General features: G+C 35.1%; 1 protein-coding gene across 11 annotated transcripts in view; it reads right to left on the bottom strand.

Annotated features, from left to right (window-relative positions):
- The window catches only part of CCDC91 (coiled-coil domain containing 91), a 410,030-nt gene that overhangs the window by 266,861 nt on the left and 127,227 nt on the right, over positions 1-15,942 (bottom strand). For all 11 annotated transcript variants that reach the window (XM_067696033.1, XM_067696029.1, XM_067696031.1 and 8 more), the window contains 3 exons: positions 15,344-15,504; positions 14,220-14,423; positions 13,358-13,462 (listed from right to left, as the gene is read on the bottom strand). In XM_067696033.1, coding sequence (XP_067552134.1) covers positions 13,358-13,462; positions 14,220-14,423; positions 15,344-15,504 — 470 coding nt within the window. The remainder of the gene's footprint in view (positions 1-13,357; positions 13,463-14,219; positions 14,424-15,343; positions 15,505-15,942) is intronic.

Below are 15,942 nucleotides of genomic sequence, written 5' to 3'. Positions count from 1 at the left end.
GCTGATAGTATCTGTTTTAACATTGTTAGCTCTAAGGTATGAAATTAAAAGCAACTTTCACAGAGTTACAGATTTCTATATTAGAATTTTTTATTGTACTAGACTGTGTTGCTAGAAAAATTATGTTTTAAGAGAAAGAGCAAAAGAAAATTTATAAGACAGAAGAAATAATAAGGAAGGCAGAAAAAGTATACTTAGACACATATAAAATGTACACGTATTTTAAAAAAAGATAAGAAACTATCTGGGAAGCATACTACTTGTGTAAAAGAAACTATAACAAAATAGGGGAGAGTTCAAAAGCCAAGTGGGGAACAAGTCTGAAATGACAGGAGGAAAAAGTCTCATGAAGTTGAAAGCGAAAGAGGGGTCAATGATTTTAAAAATGGATGAGGTCCTTCCTTGGTGAAGTCTTAAAGCAAAAGCAGGACCTGAGCTGTTGCCACATCCATAAATTCCTATGCAGTAAAGAGCAGGTTAGTGTTTGCCATGAAGGTTACCTTTTTCAGATTCTGGAGGTTTCGTGCTGTTCTGTGATTTCAGACGCTGCCATAACTTGTGAAACTCCCTGGCAGCTAGTCTGTAACTTTAGAAGCAGATGGAGTAGGTAGCATATTTATATTTATTTTTCATTATTAAAATGCTCTCTACTCTGTATCTACAGCTGACACAAGATTTTCTTATAAGATGTTATTTAATAGAATACAAGGATAATATAGGTATTAGGCTCAAAAGAAAATATACATTTCCTAATACTTTTATCACAGAAACCTCCTTCAAAAACCATAATTCCTTAAGTAGCTTTTTAATATGAAATTAAAAGTATTTTACTTTTATCTTTTTAAAAATGGAATCCAACTTAATTTTAGCATAGAGATGGCTCACAACAGGGAACATTAAATAGATGATGAAGTACACTATAGCGTTACTTACAAAACACCTATACTCCATGTCTTAGTCTGCTCAGGCTATCATGACAAAATATCATAGGCTCGGTGGCTTAAACAACAGGCATTTATTTATTTATTTATTTTTAACATCTTTATTGGGGTATAATTGCTTTGCAACAGGCATTTATTTTCTCACAGTTCTGTAGGCTAGAAATCCAAGATAAAGGTGCCAGTATGAATGGTTTCTAGAGAGAGCTTTCTCTCCAGCATATAGCTTAGAGAAAGCTGCCTTCTAGCTGTGTCCTCACATGCCAAAGGGGAGAGAGTAACCTAGCCTTCTGGTGTCTCTTATAAGAGCACTAATCCCTTCATGAGGGCTCCACCCTTACGACCTCACTGAAACCTAAGGATCTCCCAAAGGCACCATCTCTAAATACCATCACACTGGGGGTTAGGGCTTCAACATATGAATTTGAGCATGGGGGAAGTGGAGACACATTAAATCCATAGTACTGCACAAGCCACCAACCATTTCAGTCAACCAGCCAACCAACCTACATTTTTTTACGTGCCAAGCACTATTCCAGGAACTGATAATATAATAATTTAAAAAGACAAATTATGTCTCCCCTTCCAGGAACTTACATTCCGAGAAAAAGGAGGAATAGTCAAATGATAAATACATAAACAAAATTCTGCTAAGTATTTTGAGGAAAATAAAATACAAGTGGGTTAGGGGGAGCAGAAACTACTTTAGCCAGAGAAATCAGAAAAAGGTTACCTAAAGAAGTGGCCTTTCAGCTGAGCTAAATCATGAAGATGAAGTAGGAACGAACAAGTTAAACCAATCATAAAATGCTCAGAAAGCATTTATTCTACATACTCATCTTTCCAAAGTTTCAGATTTTGGCCACTATTCTCTGTATTGTTAAAGGGTTTTAGATAGTAAATTCCTTGACTATTCCCTTCAAAATCACAATATCTTTCCTCCTTCAGATAGAATACGTAACGACACACACCCTCCTCAGCAAGTAAACACTCAAAGAGAAAAGGAGATAGAGCTCTTCAAAGCAATTCTTATCTATTAACATGTAGCAAATATGCCTTAGTCACCGCTTTCCACATTAAATGTTTCTGCCTGAGAAAAGTCTAAACTTTTAAGATCATCAAAGAAATATATAGAAAACATATAGACCCTGGGAGCCACCTAATCCTGCCTCAGTTTGGGTGTGTCTTCTCCTTCAACATTCATTTCTGGCTGCTGTGAGTGTAAATGCATCTTTTCTCCATTACTTTATATTCCACTATCTGGTTGAGAGAGAAAAAGGCACCATGACTTACCTACCAAATAAAGTACTCTACTTGGATTTTTAAAGAATTTGCTTCAAACCAGTCTTTTCATTTACTGGTGAGGTCTGTGGCTTTGTTCTAGAATGGTTGAGGTCAGAGTTTGACCTCAGATAAGTAGGAAAATACAGTAAATACATCCCTTGAGATTGTAAACTAGAGTATTCAAAAATAACAGGTTTGCCTCACCACTGGATGAGAATGAGGCTTAGCCACATTATAAGCCCATGTTTTCCTATTTTTTGGCAATACCATTACATGCACACACACAAAAATCTATCACTAAGCCCTGCTCAAAAACATTTACTAGGTACAAAAAAATCTGTGTGCACTCTCAGAATTCTCCTTGGACGATTTACAATCTAGTAAAGAAGGTAAAACATGCACTCCTAATGTGACAAATGTGCTTACAAACATCCTAATAGTAAATGGGATTACTGTAAATAAACATTAAAATTACATTTTACCAAATTACATGATCCTGAAAAGACAATTTTAAAAGTTATTTAAATGTGTAAGACAAGTTAAAGATCAAATTCAATGTCACACAATAAGAATCATAATGACAATCCTATACCATCTCTGAAATGTGTTCATATAAGCCTTTGCATTAGTATAACTCACAAGGGGTCATGTACTATCTAACTTTAAAAGAAATTATGGCGCTGAAATTAGCATTCAGCCTTGAATCACTCACAATTAAAAATGAGTAAAACTTTTAAGACCAAATGAATATATAAAAGTATTGGGTGGCCCAAAAGTTCATTCGGGTTTTTTGTATGGGTTATTAACGCTACAGGAAAACCCCGAACGAACTTTTTGGCCACCCAATAATACATGCTTGCTGAAGAAATTTTATGCAGAATCATATTATGAGAATTTAGGTACCTAAATTTAAGGTAGACTCAATCCAGTTTTTTGTATAAATTTTTTTTTGAAGAAAGTCTTCTCTTTAATGAAGGTAATTCATTTAAATTGAGAAAACTATTTTTAAATTTAAAAGCAGGTTAAAAACCCTTTATTTTCTATTTACTATAATATTTGAAGGTTCATTTAAACTAGCCAAAAGTTTACTTGATTTTTCGTTTTTAAATATTTTACATTTCTAACTAAACTACTTAAAATTTCTAAATATGTTGAAACTTATTTGGAACACAAAAAAGTCATTTTACATATTTAATCAAATCTAAGATGCATATTTCATCACACTTTAAGATTTCTGAAATTACGAAATGTTATATTTTCTGTCCCCTCAAAATCTATTATCAAATTGATGGTGTGTCTTTAAAAATCTATGTTATCTTAAATTTGTGAAGGTACTAGCAAACATTTTAAATTTCTGTTATTGTATAAGGGAGGAAAAACATTTTCACAATGGTCAATTAGCCTGTAGAACTGAAGATGGTATTCTTCTAATGACTTCAAAATTATTCAATTTAGTTTCGATAAATAAAAGAACAACTTGATTTTCTGAATTATTAGAACAGGAATGATAAAAATCACATAATACCTTCAGAATATGAACCAGCATGAAATTTCCAAAAGGTATACCTACATTGTCAATTCCCAATAATGTCCCCAATCTTCGCATTCTTTGAAACTGAATGGTCAATTTTCTCATTACTACTGTTACTTAGGAACAAATAATCCAATTGTTAAAGTATACATTTTTCCCACTGGTAGAACTAAAAAAAAAGTCTTTGTTTTTCTAAAAACTGCATATTTGGATGATAAAATGGGGGGGTTGGTTTCCTAAGATGTTTATAGTATTGTTATTGTTTAAACTGTATCCAAAAATCTAGTGTTTTTATAAACAAGAGTTTAAGCTGTTTTCATTTTGGAAAAGTATATCATTTTTATTTGCTAAAAATTATCCTCATTTAAAAGAAAAAGCTGCTAACTCCTAAGTTAGGGAAAGGTTATAACACCTAAGTTAGGGAATAAAGATAATGAACGAGGAGAAATAGTACAAAGCTTAAGTGTTTATTCTCAAGATAATTAATATTTTGCAGGGGGGAGGGAATGACTTAAGGTCCTTATTAGGAACATCAATCATGATGTTGGTGATCTGTATCTACAGATACAGGTAAAAAGGTATTAATACAAGTTATATGTTGTAAGACAAAAAAATCAAATGAGTAGTAGCCATTTAGATACTCTTGTAAACACCCTCCTCCTCAAATTAGTTGTTTAAAGCTTTTTACTTCCCTTGAAAAAATGGAACGAAGCATGCGAAATTCAGTGACAATCAGGAAAAAGGAATATAACTGACTTTCTATATAACTGAAGATGAAAACAAAGAATAGAGTAGTAGTTTTCCCAAGTAGTTTTTTTTTTTATTCTCTAGACATTTTCTTCTTCATTTCAACAATTCTCACAGGCACCTACAAGTACCAAGCAATAGTATGTAAAAATGAATAAGACACGGTCTTTACCCTCAAATTTTATTAAGCAATATTGAGACCTACAACTCCCTACAATCTAGTACTAATTCCATAAAGAGGTAAATATCCTTGGGGAAAGCGTATGTTTAATCTTTGCTAACCCAGACAATTCCCTTTAATAACAATTAACAGTGAGAGAATACTGGGAATATGGTAGTAATGATGGTACAGTTTTCAGATCTCTCAAAATTCCCTCACAAAAACACATAGAGCACCTAAAAAAGTAGGACCAAAAGCTCATACTCATTATCTATCACAAAAATAGATGTCACAGTATCTCTGTGAATACCAGAATATAAGCAAGTAAAGATAAACCAAGACCAGTCTCAAGATCTGCATGGCATCAGAATCTGGGCAAGAGGAAAGATGAAAGCAACAGGGTATCAGACAGACATGAGAACTCCAGAACAGCTAACAGATACTCACCAGAGAGGTCAGCAGGCCAATATGAGGACAGCAAGTAAGACAGAGGAGCCTAACATTCCAATAAGTACAAGTGGTCCTCAGTAAGGTATCAATGGCCCAGGATACACTGGGTCCAATAAACTCTAAATATTTTCAAGAGAAAGCCCCACATTGAGGAGAAAAAGCTGAGAACAGAGTCCAAACTGACGAAGCCAGAGACAACAAAACAAGGAAGGAAAAGAAGATCAAGTCAAAGTGAAAAAAGGGAACAGAGTCAGAAAATCTACAAATGTTGCCACATCCTTCTAATCTGACAGAAACATTAGAGCACTATACAATCATGAGGGGGAAAAAAACTGCCTTAAATCACTCCTCCAGTTAAAAAGATCAAGAAAACTAATTTCACATAAAAACAAATAACAAAATTATGTCAAATGCTATGCAATGTTTTATATAGATAGATAGATAGATAGATAGATGGAACAGTATGACAGCCCTACATAAAATAAAAGCACAGCAGAAATATATATTTTAAAAAGAAGTTTTAAATTCTACCCTTGTATTTCAAACTGAGTTAAAAGACATTATGAAAGTGATAAAGGAGATTACAGAACAATATGAATCGTAATTAGAAAAACTCAGAAATGATGCGAGAAATTTCAGAAAAAAATTTTAACAGAATAAATCATTTCAGAAATGATGACTAAACTAAAAAGAATATAACATTAAATAAGCTAAACTGGGCTTCCCTGGTGGCGCAGTGGTTGAGAGTCCGCCTGCCGATGCAGGGGACGCGGGTTCATGCCCCGGTCCAGGAAGATCCCACATGCCGCAGAGCAGCTAGGCCCGTGAGCCATGGCCGCTGAACGTGCGCGTCCAGAGCCTGTGCTCCGCAACAGGAGAGGCCACAACAGTGAGAGGCTCACGTACCGCAAAAAAAAAAAAAAAAAAATAAGCTAAACTGAAAATACCTTAAGAGAACTGGAATAAGAGGGGAAACACATTTTAGATCAAAAAGAAATGAAGAAAGATGAAAAGGATTCAAGAAAAAAGGGTAATACTGAAGACAAAGAGTAACCAATAAACACATAATAGGAGTCACCAGAACAAATAAAACATAGTAAGAAAATAAAACAAGTATTAAATTTATAATTAATAAAAACTCCTGGGCTTCCCTGGTGGTGCAGTGGTTGAGAATCTGCCTGCCAATGCAGGGGACACGGGTTCAAGCCTCGATCTGGGAAGATCCCGCATGCCGCGGAGCAACTAGGCCCATGAGCCACAGCTACTGAGCCTGCACAGCTGGAGCCTGTGCTCTGCAACAAGAGAGGCCGCGATAGTGAGAGGCCCGCACACCGCGATGAAGAGTGGCCCCCCCTTGCCACAACTAGAGAAAGCCCTCGCACAGAAATGAAGACCCAACACAGCCATAAATAAATAAATAAATAAATAAATAAATAAATAAAATTTAAAAACGGTCACCCAGCTTTAACAATGATTAATTCATAGTCATTTAAAAAAAAAAAAACAAAATTCCTTGACATTTAGAAGGAGGAATTGAAACTATATATGTATATTAAAGGACACATTGGAAATCTAGGGAAATCAACCTAGAATGACCAATACCAGGACATATTACAGTAAAATTATTTGACTTTAAAGAATAAGAAATTAAAAGAAGAGTAGATGAAATTAAGCAATACTTCATAATAAAAGAAAATGGAATAATATATTTAGATACCCATAAAAAGAAAAAAGAATAAAGAATCTCTTAATGAACCACTATGGAAGGGCCTCCAAGAAATATGCTTCAAAAAGGAAGCGGGGGTATTCCCTGGTGGTGCAGTGGTTGAGAGTCCACCTGCCGACGCAGAGGACACGGGTTCGTGCCCCGGTCCAGGAAGATCCCACATGCCACGGAGCGGCTGGGCCCGTGAGCCATGGCCGCTGAACCTGCACGTCCGGAGCCTGTGCTCCGCAACGGGAGAGGCCACAACAGTGAGAGGTCCGCGTACCGCAAAAAAAAAAAAAAAAGGAAGGGGGGAGGTGAATTTTTTAAATAAATAACAAAAGTGCATTTATTTAGTACACTACCATCTGTTTACAGGCATGCCTCGGAGATATTGTGGGTTTGATTCCCAATCCACAGTACTAGCCATCATCTGAGTCTTCAGTGAGTCCTAATCTTTTGGCTGGTGGAGGCTCTTGCCTCAGTGTTGATGGCTGCTGACTGATCAGGGTGGTGCTTGCTGAGGCTGGGGCAGCCGTGGCAGTTTCTTGAAATAAAGCAGCAGTGAGGTATGCCACAACGACTGACTCTTCCTTTCACAAATGATTTCTCTGTAGCATGCAATGCTGTTTGATAGCATCTGACCCACAGTAGAACATCTTCCAAAATTGGAGTCAATCCTTTCAAACCCTGCTGTTACTTTACCAATTCAGTTTATGTAACATTCTAAATCCGTTGTTGTCATTCAACAATCTTCACAGCATCTTCACCAGGAGCAGATTCCATCTCAAGAAACCACTTTCTTTGCTAAACCAAAAGAAGCAACACCTCATCCTTTCAAGTTTTATTATGAGACTGCAACAATTCAGTCACATCTTCAGGCTCTTCTTCTAATTCTACTTCTCTTGCTATTTCCACCACATCTACAGTGACTTCTTCCACTGAAGTTTTGAAACCAAAACATAAAATCTTTATTTTCCTTTCATTTTCCCCCAGGGCTTTCTCAGAATATGGATAATCATTTTTAAAGACAGGTGAATAAATAGGATATCTTCAAGCTATGCGTAATTTGTATTTCTTTCAGTATTCTCTACTACTAAGTAGGACTTCAACTACATTTTGGGTTAGCTATGCAGAACTGGTTAATTCCTCACATACCAGGTTATCAACTTAAATGCTCAAGGTATCAAGATATTGCTCTAATGCCATAAAGCATAATTACTACAGTAGTCTCTGGCTAAGGGCCCAACTTTCCAACACCTGACTAGTATTCACTTTAACACAGTACACAAAAATATTGAGAATAGTATCTATTCAAAATGATGTAATGTAACCTTTGAAATCAGCAACAGAACACAGATAATACTCTGAAGCAGTATAAATCCATTTATGAGATCAATTTAAAGTCCTCTGAAACACTGTTTTCACATCACTTTTTTTAAATTAAATTCTCAAACTGAATAATCAACATACTATAACTAAGAGACATTTCAATAGGAAATGGCATTTGGAAGCACAGACCCAACCTTTAAAAAGTTTGTTCAGGAAATTCCCAAAACTAGCCATAGCTACCAATACCAACAACTATCAGAGATGATAATTTAACAATCAGCTGCATCTATTAATTAAACTTGTTAAAATGTGGCCACAGTATGAAATGTACAGTCTGAGAAGCTTCCAAGTCTCTTCAGTGCTCGTCACAGGTGTGGATGTACTTGCTATGAGTCAGAGACAAAAGACAAAAGAGACTGGAATCCAAGTTGTACTAAGATGAGCTCTCTATTCATGTTTCATGAAAAGTCCTTTAAATAGCTACCGCTGACACATGGAGCATGATTCACTTTTCTTCCTCTGCTTAGGCTCACACCCTGAATAGCACAGGAGAGGAGAGGTAGTAGTGCACACCCCCACTGTACTGCAGAGTTCACGGTATTCCTTATTTCCTTCTGTTATGGGCACATTCACACCGCTCCACCTAACCTGGTAATTAGACCATACCACATAAAACCACACTGTTAGAATTCTCTATAATAGTTAATGTTGCTCTTTTAAAAAAGTTTTAAGGGTTTTACAAACATTCCATTTATTAATTACTCCATCTTGTGTCAGATTAAAATATTGACAAAGGCACACCCAAAACTGGTCTAAGCGGAGGTAGATTTCTTACAAAATTGAAAATTCGAGCACTATATTTTGATATCATGTGAAAATACTTGGATTTTTCATGGTGATGAATAGGTATGAATTTTGTTTGCTTTTTTTTCTCTGTATTGTCCACGTTTTCCACAATAAACCTATTATTCTTATAAATATACAATCATACTAACATTTTTTAAGGAGAAAGGCTTCTCAGTCAATTTAATCCAGTCTTATCAGGACTATTTTTTGTACTCCTGGATATTTTGCTTTATTTAGGATACCACAGAGAGGCAGGCATCAATATATTATCCCTGTCATCAAAAATAGCAGAAAAGAAAACTTTTTCTATTTCATTAAGCTCCACAAATATTTAGAAGACCCGTATGCTATATATGTCTTAATATAAAAAAGATGTGGATTGCCATAGTCTACAGAAAATACATGATAAATATATTGACTTTCAAATATCTGAGGGATGACTTGCAGACCAGAATTCAAGCAAGAAAGTTAATATATATTTTCATGATTTAAAAACTTACTTTGGCTAAAATTTCATCCTACATATATTTAGCATAGAGTGGCCTCCTTTGATACTCACAAATTTAATCACATCTCCTATTCCTAAGAAATTATTAGATAGAACCAACTTTGTACCAGTTTTTTAAAAAGGCTATATTCCCAGAAAGAAATGAATTACATAAAGTAGGTCAAACAGTGACGGTCAAGATTTTCTAAATTCTTAATGATCAGGTACAATATAATTTAAATATATTTATTAAAAATACATTTCCAGGAAGTCTAAAACATATACCTATTTATGCACAAACTTGGTAAGTATAAAGTAGATATAGAGATTTATGGATTATCTCACAAACTGAGTTATACATATTTTTATTTTCCCCTCTTCTATCTACAAGGACTCTATGAGTTGATTACTTAAGCTGTTTTCCTTAAAAACTTTACTCAAAATACCTGCTTTAGATTAATGTATTTTAAGCTTGAATTAATTTTCTGCTGTAGCTACAATAAAGAATATTTAAAATTTTAAATGTTCCTTTTTATTTCACTTCTAGACTAAGATGAAATAGATGCACTTCTCCCTATTTTTCTCAAGAAGTACAGCTAAAAGACCTGGACATTATCTTTAAAACAAATGTAAGAAGACTGCAAAGGGGGACAAGAAAGCAGACCACCTGCGGACTTGAGGAACCAAGGAATGACACAGCAGCAAATTTTGTGAGTTTTCTTTTAGCCACCTATATCCCAAACTAGGTACTGGAATGACCAGCAACCAGGAAATTCCAATGGGCACAAACACAAACAGCCCCAAGGAAAGCTATCCCTCTCCATCCAAAGGTCCACAAAAGGGGCAACCTAGCAGAACAGATAACTGGTAGATAATAAGTGCTCTATGAGGGCCAAACCCCACGGGAAAAAAAAAAAAATGTGATCCCATCTCCAGCTCTATGAGCAAAGGCCAAAATGCTAAACCCAGACTCTACCCTCACCCAGCAGGGACGTAGAAACTAAACAGTGTGCCTGCCTTTGAGTTCAATTTGTCTATTAGACCTCCTAGTACATTTTTCTATCACTTATTTGGCCAAGGTGATAAAATACTCCCTAAGTTAGTTTACTCTTTTTTCCACATAGTATAAAAAGGAGAGAGGTCCTTTTTGGTACTGAAGTAAAATCACCTAAAAAATGTTTTCTTGAGACGTACTGTTTCTAGTAAAAGGAAAGTATTTTTAAGTTGAATATTAGTTTTGAAGACTCAAGTTGTTACTCTTAGTTGTTACTCTTTTACTATTAATATTTACTATTAATAGTAAAAGCAATAAGACAACAATGATAATGTCACTAGGCGTTTACATTGGTTTTCACTATGGAAAGCTCAAAATGTTGTATACCAGGTGTTAGATGGTCTCTCAGGTATGTTATTGTTCCCATTAACAGATTGAGAAACCGAATTTGCAAAGGTATCTGTCTCATTAACGGGCCCAGAATAAGTCACTCAATGTAGAGAGAAGAAAACACAAAGTTCCAGTAATCAGTACTGAACCTTCCAATAAGCACCCTAATTCCAAGTATGGAGCTATAAATGTGGCTGTACACAATGTAATTAGCCCTTGGGCAGCAGGGTGCATTATATTAGTGAATTCATTCATTCATTCAGGAGTATTAATTGAGCCCACATTACATGCCAGGTGTTGCTCTAGGCACTGGAAAGTTCCCAATCTCATGGAGCTTACACTCTGGTGAGGGTAAAAGAACAAATAAACAAATCAAAATAAAATAACAATTGTTATGAGGAGGGGGGAAGAAAGCAAAGAAAGGGGGCTAGGGAATGCTGAGCATGTACACAGGTTCTTATTTTCTATAGCATAGTCAAAGAAAGCTTCCACAAGAAGGTAGCATTTGAGCAACTTTCTAAAGGAAACTAGGGTTCACTGAGAGTTGTTAAAAAGTATAATTTTCAAAAAGTTAAAATGTGACTCATATAAATATAAATGAAACACATCAAAGACTTATACTACTCTTTATTAATAAAAGAATCATTTATGTTAACAGAAGGAATCAGATGTTAAGACTGGTTCAAAGAACATCTGAATAGGCATACGAATAGAAATTTTAAATAATGGAGTGTTAGACCAAGCAAGAGTGCTAGATGGAGATAATGTCTAATGAATGTCCTACAGGGCAATAAACACTATTCTTTGAAATTCTAACAGAGGGATATTATTTGCACCTCTTCTGTGAAAAAAATTAATTAACGTGTAATGTCAATACAACTGAGACTTTTAATCAACAGTAAACAGTGAGTCACATTCACAGTGAGTACTACATTCTCTTAAATAATCCTTGAGTAGGTCTAGTAAGTAATGCCCTCATAGGACACTGAAAGAACATACTGCTCACCATTTTCCTTGTTTTCAAGTTTACATTTTTTAAACAAAGCCATGCAGATATCTGCAGGAAGAGCATTCCAGTCAGAGAAACTGAATGAATCACAAACTGTTTCCCTCCACTCATCACTCCAACAGGCAAGGAATGCCCTCAGTAACACAGACTCACACATTCGCCTGGACCTTATTATGAACTCAGTGTAAGTAAATAGCTGGGGGCGAACTGGAAAAGTTGGAGAAGCCAGAAGATTTACACTGAAAGGAGAATGACAGTTGAGGTTGGGAAATGATTTGACTCACATTTTTTAAAAACACTACTCCACCTGATGAAATAAAGACTCATTAAGGGAGAAGAGCACGGGTAGAAGCTAGAAGGCCACTTAGGAGACTATTAAAACGATCTAGGCAAATAAACACGTAAATACATAGTTTGTCAGATGTGAAAAGTGCTATGGAGAAAAATAAAGCAGAATGTGGGAAGGCTGGTAGGGGACGTCAGCATTGTTTGGAAAGGTCTCCCTTGATAAGGTGATTATGTGCGCGGAGACCTGAATGATATAAAAAAGTAAACAATGCAGAAAATTGAGGGACGAGTGCTCTAGACATAGGGATAAAGCAAAACGATTGAAGAGAAAGAATCAGGTAAAAGACAGGGAGGAGGGACACAAAAAAATGGAGGGCCTTGCAAACCATTTTAAGGACTTACTTGACTTTTAGTTTGGGTGAGGTGAGAAGCCATTGAAGGTTTCCAAGCAAAGAAATGACATGAGCAGCTTTAACTATTAAACAGATCACAGTGGCTGTCATGTGGAGAATGGTCTGTAAGTGGGCAATGACAGAAGCAAAAAAGATTAGAATAGAAGATACTTCAGTATTCCAAGGGAGAAATAAGGATGGCCTAGAATAGGTTGGCAGCAGTGACCGTAATGACAAACAGTCAAAACCTGGATATTTTGAAGGTAGAGCCAACAGGTTTTTGCTTAAGGAACAGACACGGGGTAAGCACAAAAAGGAATAAATGTGGGTTTCAGCTTTAGCAACTGGGAAGACAGAACTGCTATTTCCTGGGATGGGGAAGACTGCAGAAGAAACAAGTTTGTTAAGGAAATTTGAGGAGAAGACGAGGTGACATTGATTACAAACAATTTATGAAAAAGGTTAAATATCTCAGTTTGGTGTTTATATGATTCTCAGCTCTTTTCAAATGTAATCACAATAAGAAAAATTGGAATGTCTAATTTCCAAATTGAGAAAATCATCAGAAACAGAATATTTTTCGCCAGGCTGAGTCTGAATCAGCTAACCTGCATGGCCTCTCAGGGATTCGTGCTCCTCAAAATGGCATTTATCATTAATTTCACACATGTTAGTCAGTATTTTACATATTTAAGCAAGTATCTGATGCTTCGTTCATAAAGTTTTCATTGAGCACTTTTTGGAGTTATATTACATGCTTCATCAAAAGGCCTACATACTAAATTTATAATTCACTGTTTTTACCTGAAGTTCTTTGTATCTATCTTGAAAAGAAATGGCCTCTTGCTCTTTTTCTTTAAGGAAATCTTTTTCCAAGACACTATGTTTTTCCATCAATGATTCCACATCCTAAAAGAAAAAAATCCAAGCATAAATTTTGTAATATTTAAAGGCATAAAATATATTCAGTTTTTTCAATGAACATATTTAGAAAATATTTGGTAAGGAAAGAACCCACCGGAAGTACGGTTTTCAAAGTTCAACAATATTATAAAACGTATGCTTCACTCTCATTCCCAGACCAATATCAAACACTGATATAACACTAATACTGCTGTAACACTAAAATTATTCATGCTAATAAATAAATAAAAGCATCTAAACTAATTATAAACAACACTCTACCTCTACCTATACTTTCTATAAATTTGCTAAGGTCTTTTTATAGAGATATTTGTAGGAAACAGAAATGAGAACACATAAATAATTTACTAAAATAGCTGTATTTCTAAGTAATCTTGTCAAATATCCCATCATGTCTGACTTCTCATAGGGACAAATGAATATTACAGATCTTCTAACGTACATAAGAAATACAACACTACCTGCTTTCAAAGTAAATAAAAATAAACCAGAAGGAAAGCATTCATTAGCGAAAAAAAAAATCCAGTAAAAGATGTTCATATCTTTAAAAGTACACCTTTAAAACTAGAAATTTCTTATCAAAGACTTTCGTAAGAGATAAGCTTGTATGACTGATTTAAACCTACAGCCAAAGAGCATAATAGCTTTTCCACTGCTGAATTTTTAATCAGAAGTTGGGATTATATCATATTTCCAGTATCTGCAATTCAAACATTTATTTTTTAGGCAAATGTAAATATACCTTTTTAATTCTCTGTTTTTCTTCTTCAGATACTTTGAGTTTCATCTCCAGACTTGAAATTTTCTGCTGAAGCTGTATGTTTGATACATTGGCTCCAGGATCCTCAGAATCATCCACAAGAGCAATTGTTCCATTACTTTTCTCCTCAGTTAAACCCAACGGAAAAAGTGAGATATCCAGATGAGTGTGTGCTGATTGCTGAATCTAAACCACATTAACAAACAAACAAACAAACAAACAAAAAACACAAGAGGGGAAAGTTTACACTGCACCAAGAAGGAAAACATCCAAAGGGCACCAGAAACCACATTTGGAAATTAAGTTGTAGCAAAGGTTCCGAAATTATTTCACCCTTTAAGTAAATCAACAGAAGACCTCAAACTATTACAACAACCTGATCTTTGCAATAAGAAACAAAATTTTCTGTAAACTTCAGAGTTTAAAGCATTTATTATTTTCCAAGCAAAGCATTAAAAACTTAAAACTTTTTCTTGAGAGTGTATATTAAGTATAAATACATCTGATACCAGTTCTTGAATTCACACACACTCAGAATTTGTTTATATACTAAGTTATAAATCAGATTTTAAAATTTATCAATAACCACTAATTGATCATCACTTTCTAGTAAAGATAACGGGTGACTCAAGATTGTATACAGCACTTTGGAAATCTGGAATAACTCCAGCGTCTAGCACAAGGCCTGAATCGATAAATATTTGAATGAATAAATGCTATGACCGCTGTGTTTTTGGTCTTATTCTAAAATTGAAATGAACATTCTAATACTTGAAAACATATGGTAAGCTTCCCTGAAAAGAGAAATAGTTTTTTTGTAATTATTTTCCTTTTTGAAGTTCACGATCTGCAATGCAAAACTAAGTCAACTTTAATAAAACATATTTGGTTTTCAAACAGTATTTTGGTAACTAACACTGCTTAAATACCTTGCAATTGTGCCACAAAACAAACATAGTATTCAGTTTTTAGAATTCTAGATATTAACCTCAAAGTTAGAGTATCTACAGGAGGGGGAAAAAAATGGAAATCAGGAAATCTTCAATTAAATCAGTATGCAATTTTTTAAGTAGGCAAAGTTCCTATAAAAATATGCTTGTCTTTACCTGTGCTTTAGGAAAAGTTTGACTGACAATGCTGTTGTCTGCATGTGTATTCTCTGGTGATGAAATGATGGGCTCAGAAGAGAGGCAGCCAACCGAAGGAGAAGTGTGGTCATGGTCCAATACAATCTCAGGAGAGGCTGGAGAAAGATGGACTCCAGATACTAAAGGAAAACAAACAAAACAAAACAAGGATCATTAAAGGGAAAATAAAGAACAGGTTGAAGGGAAGAAAGGGAGTAGAGGGAGGGAAAGAAAAAGGGGTAAGGAAAGTAAAAGCAATGAGATAGAAAATGAGGATTCTATGACTATTTTTCAGGGATTTTTATCTGAGATCTAAAACTAGTGTTTCTAAATTGAACAGGACATTTCCATGTGAGACCCAAGCAAACAAAACAACTTAATAATGTCTTAATGTCTACATACTAACACATTACCATAAGAGGTGCATTTGCAACTCAGAGACATTATTCAAATATATTATTTACCTATTCAATTAGTTAAGAAAAAGCACTAGCATGCCTACCAGTGCCAAACACAGGCACTAGGTACTGAGGAGACAGCAATGAGCAGGACACGCATCCATGTACTCAGTGACCTTA

Source organism: Pseudorca crassidens, chromosome 11 (assembly GCF_039906515.1).
Source record: "Pseudorca crassidens isolate mPseCra1 chromosome 11, mPseCra1.hap1, whole genome shotgun sequence".
Classification (NCBI taxonomy): Eukaryota; Metazoa; Chordata; class Mammalia; order Artiodactyla; family Delphinidae; genus Pseudorca; species Pseudorca crassidens.
The sequence above is the reverse complement of the archived record's forward strand: the minus strand, read 5'-3'. Positions and strand labels throughout refer to the sequence as shown.